This window comes from Notamacropus eugenii, chromosome 7 (assembly GCF_028372415.1).
Source record: "Notamacropus eugenii isolate mMacEug1 chromosome 7, mMacEug1.pri_v2, whole genome shotgun sequence".
Classification (NCBI taxonomy): Eukaryota; Metazoa; Chordata; class Mammalia; order Diprotodontia; family Macropodidae; genus Notamacropus; species Notamacropus eugenii.
Window position 1 is genome coordinate 58,371,142 of NC_092878.1, and position 13,321 is coordinate 58,384,462.

At 45.5% G+C, this 13,321-nt stretch overlaps 1 protein-coding gene across 2 annotated transcripts in view; it reads left to right on the forward strand.

The window, feature by feature from the left end:
• The first annotated feature begins 1,717 nt into the window (after positions 1 to 1,717).
• Positions 1,718 to 13,321, forward strand: part of JDP2 (Jun dimerization protein 2) — a 77,035-nt gene continuing 65,431 nt past the window's right edge. The window contains exon 1 of one of the 2 annotated variants that reach the window (XM_072623496.1): positions 1,718 to 1,979. In XM_072623496.1, the coding sequence (XP_072479597.1) occupies positions 1,868 to 1,979 (112 nt within the window). In that variant the 5' untranslated portion in view covers positions 1,718 to 1,867. Of the gene's footprint in view, positions 1,980 to 2,329; positions 2,646 to 13,321 lie in introns of those variants that run through there. The other variant, XM_072623497.1, reaches the window with a different exon arrangement.

The following is a 13,321-nucleotide window of genomic DNA, read 5'->3' on the forward strand; positions in this document are numbered from 1 at the left end:
CTATAACTTTCCAGTCTACTTTTCCATTGTAGGTACAGACACAGACCAATCCATGCTCAGTAGACTTTAAAAGCCAATAAGCTTAGTAACCAAGGGAAGAACTAAACAATTTGGGCCGAAATAAAGTGGTTGGCAACAGTTTCTTATAGTCTCTCCCTCCAGTTATCCCTGCATTACATTTACTTTGTGGGGAAAAGAGAAAAATAAGAAAACAGTAACAGTTCTCAAAGGGCTTGGGGAAGGTTTTGAGGTAGACTCTGGAGAGGACCTTGGATTTAACCGAACAGGATAGTTGTAAGTCCATGTACATAGACTGGTTTGGTGTTTTCAAAGTCCCAGCTGAAAGCCCATAAAATATCACTGTTCCTGCTCAATGTGTTTCTCCCATATAAATGTCCAGACTGTAGGCCCCTAGGGAAACCATCATAGTGCACTTTCACTGTCTGTAGCTTTGATCTTTCCACTTTAGTAAAGGTAAAGTCAGCCTTTCTAGTGCTGAGTTCTTGCTCCTGTATTAGACTATCAAATTACTTCTTGTTCTCCAGGGTCTGTCAAAAACTCTTGATCATGTTTTCTTTTGCCTGTTTAATTGGTTTAGTTCAGTGGAAACAGCACTAGACTTGGAATCAGAGGGGCAGAATTCAAATTCTGACTTTGCTATTTTTGACATACGAAATCTTGACAGAGTCACTTACCTTGTCTGAGCCTCAGTTTCCTTATTTGTAAAATGAGATTGGACAAGATGACCTCCAAAGTCCCTTCCAACTCTTGAATATATGATCCTATGATCCTAAGTATGATGAGAAGAGTCTCAAGATGGTGGTCAGGAAAGATATTATTAACCTTCTCATCTGACAAATTTTCCTGGAGACAGGTATGTAAGGAGAAAATACAGGTACCAAGAGAAAAATGTTACCTTCTTTTCACCACTCTCCTTGAAGAAGTTGCTTTCTGTTCACTCACTTCCACTATCCCAAGTCTTGTTCAATTTGATTTTTTTGACTTTGCAAATAAAGAAGCAATGAGCTTTTCCTTTCACTTCCTTTCTTTTGTTGACCTGACATCACACTAAGAAGGAGGATGAAGGTCCCACTATATAAACAATCAGCCCTTCTCTCTCTGACACAGAAAGGTAGGGGATTGGTTGGGAGTCAAAAGGGTTTGGAGGCGGGGGATGCCAACTACTGAATTTTATGTCTCATTTCTTCCTGTTGAGGGTTTCTTTATGTCTCTTCTCTGCATAGAGGATACTATAGTTGTCAGCTAGTTTGGGCGAAAGTCTTAAGCAGTCCCATGGCTTCACATCTCTTTCTGCTGAAGGGAATAGAAGTTGTGATATGGGAGAACAGGGGTGGAATTAAGGCAGAATGGGGCTGCTGGGTACTGTTTGTTCCTCTGAGCCATCTTAAGTGGATGGAGGTAGTTAGGAGTTGTGGTAGATGGAAGATCAGCCCAAAGACCTCATAGTGTGCTGGCCTTGGGAACCCTTTGGCTGGCCCTTCCTCTTCAGTCAAATGAATTGCACATGACAATGGAGCCCTTTCAGTCGCTATCAAGGATGTTGATTGGGGGCCAACCCCAACTCAAGAAGAGGAGGCACCCCAGCCCAGGCGAGAGAGAGGTGCATTTGGGACCCAGGGGAACCCACGTTCCCATCTCGGCTTCCGACAGCGTGACGTTGGGCTGGTGACTTCAAGTCTCTGGACCTTTCCGTCATCACCTGTAAGATGAGGTGGGTTGGCCAAGATGACGCCCAGGATCCCTTCCAGCTCTAAGTCTGCGATGCCAGGATGTCAGAAAAGTTCACCGGGAGGGTGGGCGGGGAGCGTGTGATGGGTTCGCAGCCCGTGGTCCCAGAACTTGCTACATGCCAGCTGCCTGTGCCAGCGACCACCTACCTGCGGCTGATCCGTGCCTCACACACGCGGGGTTCGCGAGGAGCCGGGCGAGCATGAAGAAGATAATCAAGCACAGGCTATGTATACATGGGCTCCGGCGCCCTAGAGCCTTCATCTTTTCTGCCCCAGGGGGCCGGATGGGGGGGGGGGCTGGGGCGCGCGAGCCGGGGAGGGGGCGGCGGGGACTGTGGTGCGCGGGCGGCCGGTGGGGGGGCGGGTGTCTTACATAAGCCTGCGTCCTCCTCCCTCCTCCGGCTATCCGGAGCCGGGGGGCCGGAGGAGGGAGCCCGAGGGATGCGGGCCGGGCTGCGGCCGCGGGCGGGCGCCTGCTGGCGGAGGTGAGGGTCGGGAGGAGGAGGTGAAGGTCGGCGGTGCGCGGCGCCGGATCCACACCCCCTGCCCTCCCCGTCCCCTCCTTCCCTTCCTCTCGGCTCCCCGCTGACGTCTGGAGCTGGCAGCCCGGCCGGTTCCGCATTCCTGACCCCTCCCCGCCGCCCAGGGGCCGCTATATAACCGGGGCTGATGCAACCCATCCCGCCGCCCGCCACAGCCTGCGGGAGGGACGCACCGGGGCAGCGCCGCGACGGGGGGGCTGTGGCAGCGGCCGAGGCGGGGCAGGCAGCGGCTGCGGGCCGGGCGCCGCGGCTCCCGGGACAGGACGGGCCTCCGGAGCCGGGCGGCAGCGGGGCCGGGCGAGCGGCCGTCGTCCGCCTGCTGCTGCAGCCCTCCGCCTCCTCCCTCTGCACGGTGGGTACCGGGGCGCACGCTTCGTGGGCTCCCCCCCTCCCCGGGCGGCAGACCTGGGGACCTGGGCACCCCCCGTCCCACTGAGCCCCCTCCCCGGGCGGAGCTCCTGGAGGTCCGGGGACCAGACCCGGGCCAGGTGCCTAAAGCCTCCGGGAGCAGCGGCCCAGGGAGCCGCCTCCCCCGGGCACGGCTCTCGGCGCGGGGGCCTGCGGACTTCCCGATCGTCCCCTCCCCAGCGCCGCTGCTCTCGGCCGGGCTGCCGCTCTGCTTCGCTCGCTCCCCGCCTCCCCGCCCAGCTCTCCTCCCTAGTCCACTTGTGGGGAGTTCCTCTGCTCGGGGGCGGGGGCAGGCGGGGTGGGTGAGAAGAAAACCGTCCGAAGCCGATGGGGCAGTCACCCTGGACCGGGGACCGGGGCACCAGGGTCTGGGGAATCGCAGTGAGAAAGGACAAGAGAACGAGAATGCCCAGAGGCCCTCCCCCTGCCCACCTTCTTGGAGAGGAAGCCCCAGGGAATCCTAGGGACCAGCAGTCCAGACCTCAGGGGATGGAGGTGGGAAAAGTTCTGTGGGAAAGGCGTCTGGGGTTCAGATCCCGGGAAGAGGGCAGCAGGGGATTCTAGGCTGTCTACATGGTCTGTGCCCCCATTCTGGCCTGGGAGAGGGGCTGTGGGCTGTGGCCATTCCAGCTCCACCCTCCCCCACTTTGGGTTACATAAGGACCTGAGCAGTAACTGGCCTTTCCTCCCCTGGCTGCCCCGTCTGGCTCGGTGCTGAGGACTCTTCTGATCCATCAGAGTTCGGAGGTTGGGAACCCGTCTATAATACACCTGGACCCCCAGATGTTAGTGGCATGTTGCCATGACGATGGGGGTAGGGGAAGGACAATACAAGTTAGAAGACATTAGGTTTGCTTAGGGGCTGGAGCCTTTAGATGAGTGGGAAGGAATTGGAGAAGGTGATGGTGGGGTGGCAAGGAGTCACTCTCCCCATTTAGTTTCTGTCTGGTTTAACATTGAGAGGAGACCTGTCCTCTCCTACAAGTGCCCAGGATATACTTGCGATGTTGGGTAGTGCCAACTGATGGGGGAATCTCACCCTGAATGGTATTGTGAGACTGTTATAGACAGTATGTGCCAAAGTTTAAATAAATTTCGGTGAAATCTTATGAGAACTGTTTAGGTCGTCATCAACATAAAGTGCTGGGAAACACAATATGGGGAGGAGACCCAGTGCCTTGTCATTATGGAGGCTCTAGTGAAGAATTCTCTACACAACCTCTCTCCTCTATTTCTCTGAAGCTTTAGGAAACAGGTTTCATTGCTTTCATTTTTCTAACAAATCTGACTACAAGATAGATCTCCCTTTGCAGGTTTTTAGGGTAGAGTTAAACATGGAACCAGTTGCATGTGGTATTGATTTTAGAGATGTCTAAGAATCCCTATTGTTGGGTAGCATGGTATCCTTATAAATGGAGACCCTTAAATACAAGCTAGAGTTTCATTACCCTCAAGAAAGATAAGATAGGGGGCCTGTACCAGTCATTGAAGGTTGAGGGGTAGAAGGCAGAACAGCTCCTATTCCTTCTATTTTCTTTCTGCCTTGACACTGTTCCAGAACCCCCAGGCATCTGCTGAATCCTTCCTATCTGACCTGAAGGGATAAGGTACTTTTAGAAGCCATAAGTGTTGGGAGATCAGTTCCTGCTTTCCTCTCCATTCTTAATGAAGTAACACTCAGGGTGATGTGTTGATAGTGCCACCTCTGACAGAAAGGGTGGCAAAGCCCACTAGGTCTGGGTTTGGGCTCCTGTGTGTATGCCTTAACCTTTATAATGATGACGACTGCCTGCTAAGGGTCCCTTCCCTTCCCCTAATTTCCCTTGCTTTTGATGAAATCTGTTCCCTGCCTCCCATCTTCCATATCCATTTATAGGATATAGGTGCATTTTTATTTTCTCAGTCTGCAAAGCTGTACCCAGGATTGGAAGATCCAAAGTCTGTTGGTCTTGTAGTTGGATGGGGAAGCTGGTGTTGCAGTGGGGTCTGCTCTTCATGCCCAGGTCTCCGTTTCCAGCTCAGCCTGGAATGGAAGAGCCCTGAGCTGTGGACGGTCTGCTTTTGGTTCATTCAGCCTAAGTTCATTTGAGCCATCCCAGCTGAGGGCAAGTTATATTCTTTTGTTCCTTTTCAGTTCTCTGCTTTCATTTGCTACAGTTCGCTTTTTTTCCATAGTAGTGAAATATGTTTGAAAATGAAGGGGGGAAAGGAGGAAGAGAAGGGAGAGAGAAATACTGTGTGTGTGGGCACATGCATATGCGTGTATGCATGTGTATGTACATATATATGTAGAAAGAGGGCAACAGACACATTATTTTTCCATTTTCCTTTAATGAAGGCCCTGTGGAGGTGTGTTTGAAAACAGAGGGTCTCCTATGCCTTTGAGGAGGGTGAGAACACTGTTTTCGCTGGTTCCAGGGCCATATGCAGTATATGGTGTCCAATGAAACTGGGCCTGGCTCGTTCTGTTGCTTGTCTTGGCAGTCAGTCCCATGGCTTGTATTACCAGTCCTGGAACGCAACCACTGCCAAGCTCTGTGTGTGTGTGTGTGTGTGTCTGTGTGTATGTATGCGCGCGCGTGCATGTGTGTTTGAGCGCGTGTGGTTTGGCCTCTTAGAGCTCAGTGAGAGACAAGCGCCTCAACAACCCAGGCGAGGAATTTTCAGCTTGTGTTTCTCCATGCTCACATGAATGCTTCTGACTGTGGGAGGCCTTTGCTGGAGCCCCTGTACTTGGGAGATTTTCTCCTGTGTTCTTGCACTGTTGCCTATGGGATTCCAGTTGTTAGACTTTGGTTGGTGGAAGTTTTGCTCTCAATGGCATTTAAAAAATTGCAGATCATTGGCTAGGACTGCATGTTCCATTGTCTTTTGTGGACTTGTTTTACTACTGCCTTTTGATGCTAAGTTCAACAAATATTTTTTGAGCATCTCTTACATGAAAGGTGCTGTGTTGGCTAACAGTGGTTAGGGTTGGGGTGGTTAGCAAAGACGGCAGGATTAAATCAATGGCAGTCATTTCCCAGCCTTTCCTTCCTCCCCAGTGGAGTTTGAAGATCTGTGATTTAATTATTATGGCTATTCCTTCTACCAACCCAGATCAAGATAGTACTCATATAGTGAATAGGGCAATAGGTATGAGAAGACCTGGGTTCAAATTCTGCCACTGCCATTTACTTCTTGCATACTTTTGGGCAAATAAATTCACCTCCTGAGGTCTCAGATTCCTCACGTATAAAATGAAGTAGTAAATGGCCTCTTCTAAATCTGTGATGCTATGAATGATCTCTCTACATCTTTAAGAGATATTCTTTATGAATTATTGTGACCAAAATATTCATCTGGTTGGTGGCCAACTTTCTAGTGTTAAGCCATTGCATAAGTAGCTAAATTGGTTCTTGGATAACAGGCACCAAGTTGTTTCTGGGACCATACTTAGATTCTGGTGGCACAATCTTCAAGAACCCAGGGTCATCTCCATGACATCATGTAGCATCAGAATTATAAAGGAAGACTTGGATTGGAGACCTGCCTGGCTCTATGACCCTGAGCAAATGACTTAACCCTTCAGTTCCTCCAGACAACTCTAAGACTATGAGTTAGAGCCTGCCAGGAGGCATAGCTCTGGACTTGGAATTAGGAAGACCTAAGTTTAAATCCCACCTTAGACACTTATTGGCTATGTGACCCTGGGCAGGTCACTTAACTTAGATTCCCTTTCCTCACCTGTGAAACTGGAATAATAAAGGCTCTCCCTCCCAGATTTATCAAGAGGATCAAAGAGATCATAAAAGTACGGTGCTTTGCCAACCTTAAAGACCTATAGAAATGCTAATATTGCTATTACCGTTATATTGCAAAATGTTGCCCAGGCACTTTTGTAGAGGGAGTTCCCATACCAAAGAAATCAGAGGTTCAGTCCCAGCTTCCACTTCCTGTCCTCTCCCCCTCTTACCCTACTCCTCAGAGTAGCCCTACAAAGAAACTGTAGCTTTCTTCTGTACACTGGATCATGTAGAAGTCCCTCCGGAACCTAACATTCCCAATTCTTACATTATGGGTGGGATGATTCTAGGAAAACACAGCTCCCTGGACAAAGTTGGATGGCCCAGGTGGCAAGCTGACCCCACCTTTCCCTATTCCTCATGTCAGGGACCAATACTGTGAATCATCACATGGATGAAGAAGCTTTCTTTATGCCTGCAATTGAAAGGATTAAAAAGGAACCAAAATGATGGAAGTTCTGGACTTATGGTGCCTCATTTCAAAAGAAATGGGAAAGCATAGCCGAGTTTGGTGATCGGCAATGATTTGGGGGACCCGTATCAAAGGTCCAGTGTTAGGCCAATTTTCATAAGAAGTTTACTTTGGCTCCTTTGGTCTTCTTTATTCATACTTTCCATTGGGTAGCTAGTAGTGTCATTGCGTGATTATTGAAAGAGTTCCATTCTGCCAGTCCTTATGTTTTTAAGTTGAGAAAGAATTCCCCACAGGGGCCATTTGTCACTGGAGCAGGTAGGCACCTTCTTGGGTACTAAATTTCAGGGAGGGTACCTTGAGAGAATTCCTAGGAATGAATTGTATTCCTCATGTAACAGTGATGAAGAAGGCCTTTGGGATTGAGGATGACACAGATCTTTGGTCAGGATCTCCTAGTACAATCCATTCTTTTTTTTCACATCCTCCCCTCACTGCCAGTTGTTAAGAACTTTTATTTTTGTAACATAACCATAGAGCCAATTTAGGGTCATAGAGTCATGGAACATTAAAATTGTAGACCACCTCAGCCAACCCCTTCATTTTACATGTGAGGATACTGAGGCCCAGAGAAATTGAATGAATTGTTCAGAATGACACAATTATTTACAGCACTTTCCACCACAGTGTTTAAAAAACAGAAAACAAAAAACTGTCAAGTCTGTTTCTCAGAAATCCTCAGGAACAGTTTTCCTTGGGAACCTCATTGGGTTTACAGCCATCTAAATCAGAACTTTCTTCCTTATGTATATCCTTTATTTGTGTTACAAAATTGTAAGTTTATTTTCCTTCTTGTCTTCCATCATTAAAGATCAAGATCACTTTCCATTTGGTAACAACCTTTTTTTTTTTTTTTTTTTTTGAGGCAGTTGGGGTTAAGTGACTTGTCCAGGGTCACCCAGCTAATAAGTATTAAGTGTCTGAGGTCATATTTGAACTCAGGTCCTCCTGACTTCCCGGCTGGTGCCACCTAGCTTCCCTTTCTTGAAACTTTCTTGAAGTGAGCTAAATCACCCCAATCTCCTCATTTTCAGACTAGCAGAGCCACCTGTTTTAACCTTTCCTTAATAAAGCTTATTTTCCCTTTCATTGTTTTGTTGTTTGTGGTTAGGAATCTACTGTGGATCATCCTCAGTTTCTATAAATGCATTTTAAGGACAAGATCCCAGGCTGGCTATGACAAGAGCCTGATGAAAACAGAATTAAATGGGACATGTTAGAGTTCTTTAGAGCCATCCTAGTACCTGAAATGGATTGTCTTGGAAAGTAGTGGCTTTCTGTCATTGGAAGCCTTCAGAGGGAGCCTTGATGACTACTTGTCTGGGATTTGTAGAGGGGATTCTTGGTTTGGTATGGATTGGTCCTGAGCAGGAGTCCCTAGCCTGTGTGTGTGTGTGTGTGTGTGTGTGTGTGTGTGTGTGTGTGTGTGTGTGTGTGTGTGTGTGGTGGGCTCCTTTGGCAGTCTACTGAAACCCAAGAACCCTTTCTCAGAATTACCTTATCTTGCTTACATTCAAAATTGAAGAAAATGTTAAATTTCAATGAAAGATTAGTGAAAAGAATGATGTCATTTTTTTCTGTCCGATGAATCCCATTCAGTTAAGAATACCTGGCTAGATGATTTCTGAGTTCCCCTCTAACTCTGTGATATTGTCAAAATCTTAAACCTGGGGTTAGTTTTGGTTTGGCATCTGTCATAAATTCCATGTCTCTTTCTGCTTGATTTGATCCTGGCTGGTTAATCTTCTTTCTTAGATGAGGATGTATTTTCCTCTCCTGGGCGGCATCTAATAATATCATGAACCAATATCTCATCTTGTCAAAGAGATTTTGAATTCTTCTCTTTTCTTTTGAGGCAGAAACTGCTATTCTCAATTTTACATATTTAAGAGTGGATTTCATATTTCAGTTCAGTTCAACAAATACTTAATGAGTGCTTACTGAATATGAAATCCTAAGCTACAGGTAGTTTCCCAGTCATTTCCACAACCAAGCCTCTGATAGAAATAAGATAGTAAGGCTGATTCTCTTTTTTTTGCCTAGTAGAACATACCTCTATACTTTTTGATTCTCAGTCATTTGGGACACTTTTATTTTCTCTATAATTACTTAGCAAATAGATTTTTCTTTTTTTAATTTCTTGATTTCTTTTGTTTTTATATTACTTTTATTTCCAAATACATCTTTCCCTTCCAGCAATCTATTAATTGTAACTAAATAAAACAAAAGAAAAAAACAGTTTAGCAAAACCAACCAATCCATCAAGTATGAACTGTCTGACAGTATATGTAGCATGCCACACCCATAGACCGCCACCTCTAGGTCATAGAATTTTAGAGTTGGGAAAGGATCTCCTGAAGCCTAGCCCAATATGACCGCATCTTGTCATCCAGCCTCATTAGTGCCTTACATTGGTCAAAGTGGGTGTGGAAACTCATAATTCTTTTGGCTTTTTTTGCTTTTCTTTTTCACTAGAATCCTAAATTCCTTCGAATTAAAAAAAAAAAAATCCCAACAACTCAGACTTGTCTTCCAGCTTCATATCTCTACCAGTTATTCCTTAATAACAAATCAAATTCCCATCAAATTAAGAAGGGCTTCTGGCCTAGTTCCTCTACCTTCTGTTCCTCAACTCTAGAGAGGACTCCTGCATGGCAAATGTCAGCTGTTGTGGTTTTCTTATAGGAATGGAATGTGTTAAGTATTTTGTGGTTTGTATCTAAGCAGTGAGGGGCTCCTTTGGGGAGATGGAAACCAGAGGAGCTGTTGGTTCCCAAAGGTAAAGAAAACTTGCGTGTAGGGTTCCAGAGTGAGGGGCTTCATTGAGAGAAAGGATGCTTGGGGAACTGGAAGAGATCTAGAGGGGAAAAGAAGACACTTGAATATTTCCCTGAGGGGGTGGCTGCGTACCCAGGGGTTTATACAGTAGCTGAAAATTCATTTAGTTTCTGAATCACTTTTTAATGTCTCATTCCCACCATCTGCGTGAAAATAAACAGAAGCTGCAGGCAGAATCCTTCTCCTAACGGAAACAGGGTCTGGCTTCAATCTCCTAAAGACTGTCCTTGGAACTCTGCTTGGATCCTCCTTATAACACTGTTCTTAAGATTGATCTGTAAGGGAGCTCCTTTTAGCAACTCCTACTCTTTCTACTGAGAGGCAGGATGCTATAGTGAATAGAGAACTGCCCTCAGAATCAGGGATGTCTGGGTTTGGGTCCTAATTCAGATGCATGCTGACTGTGGCAAATCTCTTAACTTCTTGGTGGCCTATTAATTCCCTCAGTCATAGAGCACATGCTGATATCCATGGAGAGGACTTTCCCTACCCCAGAGTAAAAGGAAATCACAGATCAAGCACAAAGAAATGTTTTGTTGCTTACATTCAAAATGGAAAGAAATGTAAAATTTCAGTGAAAAGTCAGTGCAAATAACGATGTAATTTTCCTTCATCTAGTTTAGGCGATCTCTGTTTCCACCTCTGTGATATTGTTACAATCCTATTTTTTGCATTAGGGGTGACAGAATTGTGTAACTTTCCTGTGGATAGTTTCAAGTTGGGGTCTCTTAATGACTTCTATATCTCTTTCAGCCTCTTCTCCCAGAAGGTGTCCAATATATCATGAGCCGCTATCTCAACTTGTCAAAAGGATTTTGAGTTCTAGTCTTTTTTTCTCATTTGAGACCATTACCCCTTTCTATAATCCCATTTTTTCTCTAAGTTCTGCCTCATTATCATGAGCATCAGAGAGGGATTTCACTGTAAATCCTAACTCAGTCAGCATGCTTTTATTAGGCACCTACTTTGTGCCCAGCACTGCATGGAGGGCTTTGCAACTGGTAGGTGTTTCTCTCCCTATTTCTACCACTTTGGTAATAAGTGCCTTGAATAAAGTCAGGGCCCTGGGCACAAGAGAATCTTCTACCCTCTTTTCTAGTCTCTTTTTGGACCAGTACAGCCAATTAGCTCCCTTTTAGCCTCTCATTCCTTCAAGCTCCCTCATGGCTTTAGATTTCCTTCCAGTTCTACATCTTATGCATCATCTTGAGCTTTACAAACAGCCCTGTGAGATAGGAAATACTCTGATTTTACAGATGAGGAAACTGAGGCTGAGAAGTTAGATAATTTCCCTGAGCCTCTCAAGTAAGTGTCAGAGATGAGATTCAAAGCTGGTCCCCGGAGTCTAAGGTCAGTCCTTTTTCCATTATGGACAAGCTGCCTTTTTCTCCATGTGGAAAAGGGGCTTTCCATATTCTGTGTTGCTGTATTCCCTTTCTTCATTTCTTTTTTGTGAGGCTGCCTTGGCCCAGTATCACTTCGTGGTATGGATTTCTTTATTATTCCTGTGGGTTCCATCAGTCACTTTTACAGGTTTTACTTTCAGAGGAGTGTCCCAGATGCCTGACAGTGAGGTGAATTAAATCTCCCTCAGAGAAATTAAGTCTGCTGTCCAGTCTAGGCTTTAGAATGGTCATTAGCACAGTTAAATAATCATATGTGGGAGGGTGTTAGAGACCATTTCTAATTCAATTTGCCTCCTCAGATTATAGCACACTGCATTAGGGGGACTTCCAGGGAATCCTAATAGTTTCCTTTAATGGAGTCATTACTGTAGCTGAGTCCTTACATCCCAGCCAGGTTGGAGCTAATGAAATAGGTGACCACCCATTTGGTGTTGTTTCAGGAGCGCTAGGAAGGCCTGATTGTCTCTCCTACCTAATGGCTAATTTTTGAAATTACACCATTAGACCTTAATGTAAAGTCATCTTTGTGGGGCAGTGGGTAGGGTACTGGACCTGGAGTCAGAAAGACCCAAGATCAAGTCCTGCTTCAGATACTAGCTAGCTTTGTGACCATGGGTAAGCCACTTAACCACTGTCTGCCTCCATTTTCTCCTCCATTTTCTTTTCTGTAAATCCTTCTGTAAAAAGGATTCTGTAAGATCCTTTCTCTCAGGGTTGCTTTGAGGATCTAATGAGATTTTGGTAAAGGACATTACAAATCTTAAAAAGCTATAGAAAAGCTAGCTGTTATTTATCTCAGTTACTATAGAGATGTTCTGGGAGTGACAGAGCTTGAACCTGTTGGCAGAAAAGATCAAGCAAGTCAAGAGAGCTAGATTCCAATCAGTTGGAACAAAGACTCTTGCCTCACCCCTCCCTTTTTCATTTTGTATGTGTTTCTTTTTGCTTTCCAGTCTATGAGGAGTACCAAGAACAGATTCTTTATGAGATGTTGCTTTGCACATTTCAGCTCCCCTCCTTGATAATCTCTTAGGGTCTCCTTTTGCCTACACAAAGAAGGCCTGCGCCATGGCCTAGCATTCCATGAAATGGAATAATGCATAGGAAGTGCTAAGCCTTAACATTCTTTATAAATGTCAGTTGGTACCATCAAATTCCAGTTTATCTTTCCCAGCTTTGTCACTCATTGTTACCCTACATGGGTGGTTTGAGCACTGTCTTCCACATGCCCATTGTGAATTCTGACCCCCATACCTTTGAGCAGACCATCACTTTCTCAGTAGGAAGCTCTCATCACTTCTCTATCATTCTACCAATTTTTCAAAGCCCTGGCTCCCAGGAAGCCTGTCCCAATCATCCTTCCTTCCTAGGATCTCCTCTAGTACGTATTTGTATCTTCCTGAGTAAAATCCTCTCAGAGGATAAGAGGGTATGTCCTTTGTGTCTCTGAATCCCAAGTAGAGGCAGTGCCTTGCACATTGGTTTAGAGACAAGGACCAAACCTGTGATTTCAAATGATATTGGGAACTGTTGGATGAGGAGACTCACTTGTTCTATGCAAATCAGTACCTTCTCTGCAATTTATATTCCTAGAGAATTGTCTAGGCCACTGAGAGAGAGATTATGTGAATTATCCAGAGTCACATGACTAGGTCATGTCAGAGGCTATATCTGAAATCAAGTCTTCTTGGCTTCAAGGGCAACTTTCTGCACTGGGCCATTTTGCCTCTTGCTTTCCATATAGTAGAGGCTTAATATATGGTTATAAAAGAACATTATGTTGACTTGCTGCATGATCTTGTACCTCAGTTTCCATATTTGTAAACTAAAGGACTGATTATTATCTTTACAGTCTTTTCCAGCTGTAACTTTCAATGATTTATACCTGAGCTGATGGTAAAGCAAGTTTTTATATTCATTCATTTAATAATCATTTATAAAGTGCCTACTATGTGCCAGGTACTCTCTTAAGCTCATGGTGGACATAAGGGACATCAGAGAGCATACTGGGTATATGTAAGAATAAGATTCGTTGTAATTGACATTTGTACAATGCTTTGCAAAATACTTTTTTATGGGAGGGATGGGTCAGAGCCTGGGAAGGCCATGTGGACAAAGA